This window comes from Plectrocnemia conspersa, unplaced genomic scaffold (assembly GCF_051122295.1).
Source record: "Plectrocnemia conspersa isolate PC_06_02 unplaced genomic scaffold, ASM5112229v1 ptg000004l, whole genome shotgun sequence".
Lineage (NCBI taxonomy): Eukaryota > Metazoa > Arthropoda > Insecta > Trichoptera > Polycentropodidae > Plectrocnemia > Plectrocnemia conspersa.
Genome location: NW_028277168.1, coordinates 4,660,326 through 4,669,642, shown reverse-complemented (window position 1 = coordinate 4,669,642; position 9,317 = coordinate 4,660,326). Strand labels below are relative to the sequence as shown.

The window sequence follows — 9,317 nt, the reverse complement described above, 5'->3', positions numbered from 1 at the left end:
ATACAAATTAAATTTATATAAATGTATTTTTGTAAAAATATGTCTGTAGATTTTTTCGATGTGATGTATTTTTATTGTAAAAGATGCTGAAGAATTTATTATATCAGAATAATTTTATTAATCTAAATATCTTCAGTGATGTTTTAAAACTTAACTACCTACCTCTTCGCTTAATGTAATTTATATTTAAATAATAATATATTTTTATATTTATTTTCAATTAAATGTGATTGATTATTTATCTTGTAATAACACTATACTGTAATACCAGACGTGTGTACTTAAAATATTTTGGTGCAGCCAGTTTGTAGCAATCTCATGAATAAAGTGTTTATAAATGTGCAGTTGTGTTAGTTTTCTAAACAGTTTGTTTTCTAACTGAATATTGGAGAATGAGGTTAGTATATATTTTCTAAATTTATGCTATTGTTTCAGTATTGCTCCTAATTTTATACTAATCAATGATATAATAAAATTATAGTATAAAATCAAGATTATTAGATTTAGTTATACATCCTGGATAGATTATAGCAAATATAAACAGTAACGATATTTAATCAGATTATCATATCCACAGTTTGCCGACTTGCTAATAACCTTGCTTTTATTTGCCGTTATTTACTTGAACAATTAGCGTAAAATAACCAGCAGTCTAGATAAGTTTCTTATTGAATCAATGCAAATAGTAACCCTTAAAGAAAGATTCATCCATATTTTAAATTACGGTAGAATTATTCTTTAGAGTTTTAGACCATAAGCAAATATGGAGAATTGTGCCTATTTATTTATTCATAGAGGCAAGTTGATAATTAATTTAATTCTTAAATTTTAAAAACATTTCTTAGCTCATATTTTATTATATAATTTTGCATATAAGTTAAATTATTATTTAATTAATAATTTACTAATCAATTACTCTGAACTAAACTTCTTAAGTGCATACTTGAGATAATTAAAGACGTGTGGAAATACAATATATTTCTTGAGGACAGGAAGGAAAGAGTGATATGCCACATATATTATATAAAAAAGTGATCGTGTACTATGTGAGAACCCTAAAGGTCTGATTAGCATAATATGGTTTTATCATATATGCTCTACGAAAAATTGCTTCAGAGAACTGATTCTATTAAAGAAGACAGTACATATGAATTTGCAAGAAAGAGTTCCACAATAGAGCAAATACACTTCCTGTGACAGATTTTCATATGAGCTCAACGCACACGTATCATAAATTTGTTGATTTTATGGCGGTTTATGACAACTTATATAGAGTAAAACTATACGAAGCAGTGGAAGAGTTCATAATTCTATGCAAACTCATTACCTTTGGCAAATTATGATAAAAAAAGTGGAATGCCAGGTCCGCATACAAAATACTCTCAAGGATTTTAATAATTTCAACGGACTTAGACAAGGTGATATTCTCGCAAGCCTGCTCATTAATTTAGCCCATGGAAAAGTAATTCAAGACTCAAATATATTTAATGGGACAGTGGAAACCATTTATAGAAGATCGGTACAGTAAGTGGCATGGATGATTTTAACATTTGGAGGGTGATATTAACATATAACTGTGGAGGCATTCCAAGCTATAGTATATAATGCTGTGCGGAATCAATAGGACTGCTATTAAATACAATGAAAACAAGGTATATGTTATAGTGATTCTGTATTTTGAAATGAAGTTATATGCTGCTCTAAAATGTCTATGAAACAATTTACTATTCAAACCCAAACCTAACCTAAATGAATTAATCAAAATTAACTTGACCTTGTGAAAGTTCCAAAACTAATGTTTTAAAACTTTCATTATGTTAATTCGTTTAGAATAGGTTTGGGTTTGAACATTTAACCCAGTCAAAGTAAGTTCATCGTAGATATTTTAGAGCAGTATATGATTTTAGTTAAATTATATTTTCGCTATCAGAAATGTATATCTTTATTTCACTAAAACGCCAGTGAAAAGGTAACTTTACTGTAACATATTATAATATAAAGATATCTAGGTGGCAAAAACTAGAAATCGACGATATCTGCAATGATGGGACTGAGTTTGTTTGTCTGGTATCTCTCATTAATTCAAAAAGATCAGCGCTGGGATTGGTAAAGGATTATTCTTCAGCCAACGGGCATCTCTATGGTCTTTGCATAGACACTTTAAAAGCACCAGTATATCCAGAATATTCAAAACACATCTAGATAAGACTTGTAAGAACAATTTTGAAGTACGTTGACGTTGTCAGTACAATAATGAACTCTACGAGCTTCATCAGGAGCCTAACGTCATTATGTATATTTAATATTATGTCTCAGATGGACTGGACATCTGTTCAACATAGAGACTCGAATCCCGTAAAGAGAATAATGTTCTAATAAACTGAGGGCAAGAATTGCAGAAAGACTGTGCTAGTGGGATATAATATGTCCGTAAAGATGTCCGTACGCTCGGCATCAGTGACAGGTGCTGTGTAGCCCAGGATAGTTCATCCAAATTTAAACTTTTTTGTACATTTCCTCGAATAAAGAAATAACTTCGTTTAGAGCAATATATTGAGTCTGCTCTTTAAAGGAGCAGTAGGATTGACTTCACAACATTTTAAAATTAAATCAGGAATAATGTCTTGCCTAAACACGGTTCATATTAGACATATTAGATATACACTATTATTTTGGAGTACATAAAAGACAATCTACCGAATTTAACTGGTATTGCAGAGTAAGTTTATTAGATCTTATATAAATATCTTTAAATATTTACTATGAAAAGTATATTTGTAAACACTTTATTAAAGCAAACATGAATCTATAATGTTTGTATATATTTTTTAGTTTAAATAATTTGTGTTAATAATGTGATAATCATTGTATTGTAGTTTCGGTCATTACAGTGTTTACAAAGACTTGGTTTATACGTCAGAACAACGTTTTACGCTCATACAGGTTTGAGAATTATATTAACACTATAGCTCTTATTTACGTCACATATTCCATGTCTACATCTTTCGTGTTGATTATCATTTATTTGAATAAACTAGTCGGTGCTTTAAATTCAGTTCGATTTTGGAGTTAAAGGAAGAAGGTTAAACAAGTATTCTTCAGTAGAAAAGTCGATAAATATTATACTTTGCGATTGTGTAATTATTATCTAAGTAATTTAATAAAGAGGTTAATTATTCAATTAAAATTTCGCAACAAACTATTTTTCGTAATTCTCATAATGGATCACATCATATGGAAGAGCATAATAATCATCAAAGGTAATATAAAACTGCTAAATTTTTCTTTGTTTTAAAACTGAAACTAATATGTATTGGGTAACAAGTAATAATTTAGTAGTTAAGCGGTTCAAATTAAATATTACATTGAAACTAATGAGTTTCGTATCTATGCAGAGTGACTTAATTAGTTGCCATGGAGTAAAAGTGTCATTAAAATTGTTTTTTAGCTGTGAAATTATTATATGTGTTAGTTAATCTTCTTTGTATTTAAGACATTTTACTCTGTATATATTACATACCCATATTTTATTGAAATAATTATCTATCGGATAAGGAAAATAAGGACATTAAAGTCTGATTCAGTATTGAATCAAATTAACTATAAATAATATAACTCTCATTTAAAAAAAAACTAATTGTCAAACCAAAAGAATAATAATGGAGAGAAGCTCTAAATTGATCCTGAGAATTCTCAGTTATCTATAGATTCAATACATGTTTTCTATATAAATTTTACTTGAAGGTTGTGTCATCAGCATATTTTTTTACTCATTTCAGATCCCGGTTAATGCTGTTTTGTGACAGTTGCCGCCATTCAGATCCGACTACATCATGGGAACCAAATAATTGGCAAAAGATTTGTCCATATCCATTTTGCCCAACTTACAAAAACTTTGCCAAACGTATCTCGCTTATATTAATAGGTAAGAATATATAATACACATATTATTTTAAAAAACAATGTTATAACAACATTTTCTTGTGCCTTATTTTATAAATAATACCTATACGATTTTAAATATTATATTTTAAATAAATTTTATGACGCTTAATCAAATAAATTCATAGAGATATTATATACAATCGTGATTCCAAAAGGATTAGTCGCTATTGTCTACTAGTATATCTCAAATAATTTTTGACAAATTCTTATCAAGAGTAAAAGTAGATAAAACCTAAATTTTCAGTGCTGGAACCTATAACCGATTTATAAAACTCGAAGATTAATCATACTCATAGAGCATGCTAGTGGGAATGAATCACTATTAATCGTTTCTTTCAATCTATTAATAAGTATGACAGATGACCCGTCTTTATCTACCAAAGACAAGGATGTTATGTAGTATTAGTAGATAGGGATAGATCAATATGTCACTATCTTTCACAAGAACTCTCTCATCTCTATTACTAATCTTATTATTTGATTATAATAAATGAATTAATATAAAGCATTATTATCATCGTTTCAGTTTTATCACTATGGGGCATAATATATTTCTTAGCACCAAACTTAGCATCTCCAACCGGCCAATTATGCAACATGGTTTTTGTGGTTATTTTATCTTATATAGCTGGAAGATTATTATATAAGCTAACAACGTTGCCAGCTTTAATCGGGATGCTTCTCATGGGTATTTTGCTGCAAAACATAGGCTTAGTGAATCTTGACGGAGAATTCACAAAGTTCACTACTCAATTGAGGTAGTTAATTTTTATTAATTTAATACATTTTAATCTTTTATTGATGAATGCTTATTATATAAAGGAAAATTGCTGTAATAATCATATTAACAAGAGCCGGTCTTAGTTTGGACGTTCCGACTATAAAGAAGATGTACGTCGATATATTGAAGTTGGGATTCTTGCCGTGGATTGTTGAATGTGTGGCTATTGGAATATTGAGTCATTACTTCTTGGATTTACCTTGGAACTGGGGTAATGTATATTTTAATGAAATGTCCGTATTTAAGAAAAATGTGAGTAATATAATTTTTTGTATCAGTTGTGTAGCAAATATTTAGAATTCTTGCATTATATTATATTTCAGTAATAATTATTTCATTTTTGAATAGAAAGAAAACCAAATTAGATCATTTTTTAAGTTGTATTAGTCCTAAATCTGAGCGCTGTCATATGTTTTATTCTATAATAAGTTTCAAGTACTACGTGTCTTGCGACGTCAGCTGTTTCAGTTGGTGGCTCATATTCAATGCGTTGTCGCTTAGTGTTGGAATGTCAGCTGATCGACATATAGGCCAGCAGAAATTACTCCATACACCAGCTGATTAAAATAAGCTCAAAGTTATAACTCATTAGTTGGCTAATTTAATTTTATTTTTGTATTGTAACTTTAGTTATGCAATAACATACTGTACTATTTTTTTCATATGACTTTTTCTGCTGAAAACATCATGATATTTAATTTTTGTTTAATGCAAAGCTTATAGCAGTATTTAAATCCAATTACTACTTTCTTTGTATAATTTTACTAATAGTTCCATAGAACATAATAGTCTTCAGCCTGTATTTTTTCCATTTTGTGGTAGTTCGTCAGAAGGTCAAGTATATTACTCCGCACACCGGCTAAACGAAAAATGCTCAAAATTTGCCACAAAGATCAAATGAGTTTTTTCATATATAATATATTGTATTTATTTAAAATCTGTTAAATAGTATTTTAAAATATTTGCCATCATCATATAACATAATTTATACAACTCTGATTTTTGGGCTATCAATAAATATGGACTGTGGTATATTTATTAAATTTAAATCAATTTATTTACCACTTAGGATTTTTATTAAGCTCCATCATAGCATCTGTATCACCAGCTGTGATTGTCCCTTGCTTCATCTCTCTCAAAAATGAAGGATATGGCGTGCAAAAAGGCATTCCAACTCTAGTTTTAGCTGCAGCAAGCATAGATGATACTATAAGCATTGCGATATTTGGAATCATCAGCAGCATTATGTTCACCCAATCTTCATTAACGATTAATATATTACAAGTAAGTATATATGATTAACGATCCATACTTTGTAATATTAAGTATTTTTGCTTTTTAGGGTCCACTTTCTATAATCGGAGGCATCGGGTTTGGTGTTATATGGGGTTATCTTTTGAAGTTTATTCCAGAAAAAACTGATAAGCATGTTAACCACTTGAGGGTGTTTATGCTCTTTTTTGGATGCTATACTGCAGTTTTGGGTGCTGATAAGTTGGGATTTTCCGGAGCCGGTCCATTAGCTATTATCTCGGCTTCTTTTGTGGCAAGTCATAATTGGAGTACGCAAGGATGGAACGTGAAGAGCAATCCTGTATCAAACGCTTTTCAATTATTTTGGGTGGTGTTTGAGCCGGTACTGTTTGGAATCACAGGAGCACAAATAAAAGTATTTATCTTTGTATATATACTTATATTGATTATTTATTATTGAAAATATAAACTGAAATGACCATAAATTGACATAAACTAACTATTGAATATATGTTTTAGTTGCATGAGTTAGATGCTCATATCGTTACTATTGGACTGGGTTGTCTATGTTGCGGTGTTTTCATCAGAGTTTTAGCGACAATTATCATATGCTTTGGTAGCAATTTTAATATAAAAGAGAAACTATTTATTGGATTGTCTTGGCTGGCCAAAGCCACCGTTCAGGTTATTTAAAATTCATGTTTAAGACCTGTTATATAATGTATGATAATTAATATGTGTTGAAATTTTAGGCCGCTCTCGGTCCTTTGGCATTAGAATCTGTTATTGAAAATGGCGGATCTGAAGAAGAAATACAGTATGGAAAAACAGTTTTAATGATTTGTATCCTTTCGATTGTTATGACTGCTCCTTTAGGAGCCTTTATCATATCGATAACAGGACCTAAGCTTCTTTCTAAAGCGATATCACCGAGAGCATCAGATGGTTAGTATCAATTAACTTTATATGAAAGATGTTATTATGATATTTATTGTATTTTTTTGTAGTTTTGACTCAAATATCTGACACTCGATCGGAACGGAATAGAGAAGAAACTTTTGAACATATCCCAATTTGATATAAGTCAATAAATATTGCATATGAATTTGCTCTTATTATTATTAATTTATAATAATTTATATACATATATATGTATATAAATAAACATCTAGATAATGTCTTATATGTGTAAATGGAAAATTATTTTTCTAATTAAATTAAGATTTATATATTAGTAATAAAAATATATTCCATGCTTTTCTATATAGTAATCATTCCATCTCCAAACCATGCTTTTTTTATGCTATTTAAAACAATGTAATGCTCTCAATATGTAAAAGTTAAAAAGAGCAGGGTTAGAAAAAATGTTATTTATTAACTTAATATATGAATCATATTTTTATTATATTTGTCACATCTGGTGTAATATATTTTTCGTAAACAATATTGTAAACCTCTTTATAATAAAAGAGACTACCCAAATAAATGTGGAAATATGATTTATTCAACTTGCTAGCAAAAAATTGATGAGAAATTTTGCCGATAATTGGTTACTTTGACTTCAAAGGATATTTATTCTTTGGTTTATCAACCAATAGAAAATTCTACAATAGAGCAAAATATTTTTAGTAACATCGGTCATATTATAGTCGCACCTAAGAAGTGAATAGTAAAATATTTACTCGGCCGAGCACTAAGCTAGAGTCAATCTACTCGGCCGAGTGCTCACCCAACATGAACGTATATTGCAGTGCTCGGCTGATTAAATTGCTTTGATTAGTGTAATAAAGACAAAGAGTCTAATAAATAGTGAAAGTGGAGTAAAAATTAAATTTTAATAGTATTTTGTTAGCAATTTAAAAATATTCATTATGCGGATCCTGACAATTTATAAAAGTTTATATAAAAATTAAGAAATTGTGGCAACTGTTGTATCTGGATACTCAAAGTTAAAACCAGCTGCTTTTTTAAGATTATCTCGTTAGATTCAGCGTAGCTCCGCTTTTCGCGTAGTGAATTTATATCATTAGTGGTAGTTCTGGATAAAATGGCGAAGTTGCCAATTAAAGTGTAAGGGTTTGAGCCACCCATACAATTATCTTAAAAGTCATTTTAACGAATACGAAAGCAATACTGTTCAAAAGTAAGGCATAACAGTGGAAGAGAGTTTTTGGTACTAAACAATATTATTATTTCACAGATCAGTTATAAGTATATAAAGCAAAAAAACTACTCTTTATTCGGAAGGGATGCGCGATATATCATGCATTCTACCCTGCGTAAATTAATCTTGTTCTTATACTCTTCTGATCGCCAGAGTGACTATCTGACCATTTGATTTTTATTACATTTTGTGGGTGGGTCAAAGAAGAGATGCAATTGGTCCGCTAACATCTTCATCTGTGATTTGCCGAAACTGTCTCAAACCAGCAATATAAAAGTTGTTATACTTAATCACAGGGAGGCAGACTGGGGCAGATGGGCAAATGAAAAAATATGCACTAGAGACTCGATGAGAGATGCCTTGGAGTCATACCAAGAGCGGACCGTCAAGCACCATCACAAGAACACATCATGACATATCACATCCAACAATAATTCAATTTGCAAAATATTATGTTACTTATTGGCTTATATTTAATGCCAATTAATAATAAAAACTGTTTTTTTCTTTCCAGTGATGGGTTAGGAATTTTTTGTGTGCATAAAAAAAATAAAAAAAATATTTAAAGAATAAAAATATATGCATAAACAGGAATTATATTCTAAAATGATATCTTACCCATTTTTAATACTCTAATTTAGGCATATTATTGTATGAAGGCAATAATGTTTGCAGACTTTTATTTAATTTAACATGTACAATACTACGATAAGAGGTTGGTTACATAACAACGCCTTCAATGGTTGTTGAAAGGCAACTAAAAGTTTATGAAACTTCATTGCGGTTTTGGAAAGTACACTTTGTGACTCAATTCGTAATCACTTACAGTCCCAATCTGAGAAATTGCATTCAAAAGTTTATGAAAGTAACGACACTTATTTTAAAACACATGAATGTATCAACGTATTTTTTGTGGTATACTTATTGCGAGTATGTAAATTTTAATCGGTAAGCCATTTAATGCATAATATGTAAAATTAGGTGAAATATAAAAATATACTTTTTTTGTTTAATTTGCAGGTCTGTTTTGCGCGGCTTTGTCATGCGCTCTTTTGTCTACTATTCGACACTACTCCGCGCGGATTTGTTTTATGCGAGTTTGACCGCGCGGCTTTGTTACAGTGGCAAATAGTTGTTCGATGAATATGGCAAGAAATAAATTTATTGGGCTAT

At 29.8% G+C, this 9,317-nt stretch overlaps 1 protein-coding gene across 2 annotated transcripts; it reads left to right on the top strand.

The window, feature by feature from the left end:
• The first annotated feature begins 261 nt into the window (after positions 1 to 261).
• LOC148235693 (sodium/hydrogen exchanger 9B2-like) lies at positions 262 to 7,080 on the top strand. Of its 2 annotated transcripts, none has more exons than XM_088184537.1 (9): positions 262 to 397; positions 3,780 to 3,925; positions 4,472 to 4,703; positions 4,768 to 4,937; positions 5,796 to 6,010; positions 6,069 to 6,395; positions 6,500 to 6,664; positions 6,733 to 6,925; positions 6,988 to 7,080. In XM_088184537.1, the coding sequence occupies exons 1-9, from the start codon at positions 393 to 395 to the stop codon at positions 7,056 to 7,058; spliced, it is 1,524 nt and encodes a 507-aa protein (XP_088040663.1). In that variant the 5' UTR covers positions 262 to 392; the 3' UTR covers positions 7,059 to 7,080. The 2 variants fall into 2 exon arrangements, with proteins under 2 accessions (XP_088040663.1, XP_088040662.1); XM_088184536.1 differs by lacking the exon at positions 262 to 397 and adding an exon at positions 3,055 to 3,260.
• Positions 7,081 to 9,317: the final 2,237 nt, after the last annotated feature.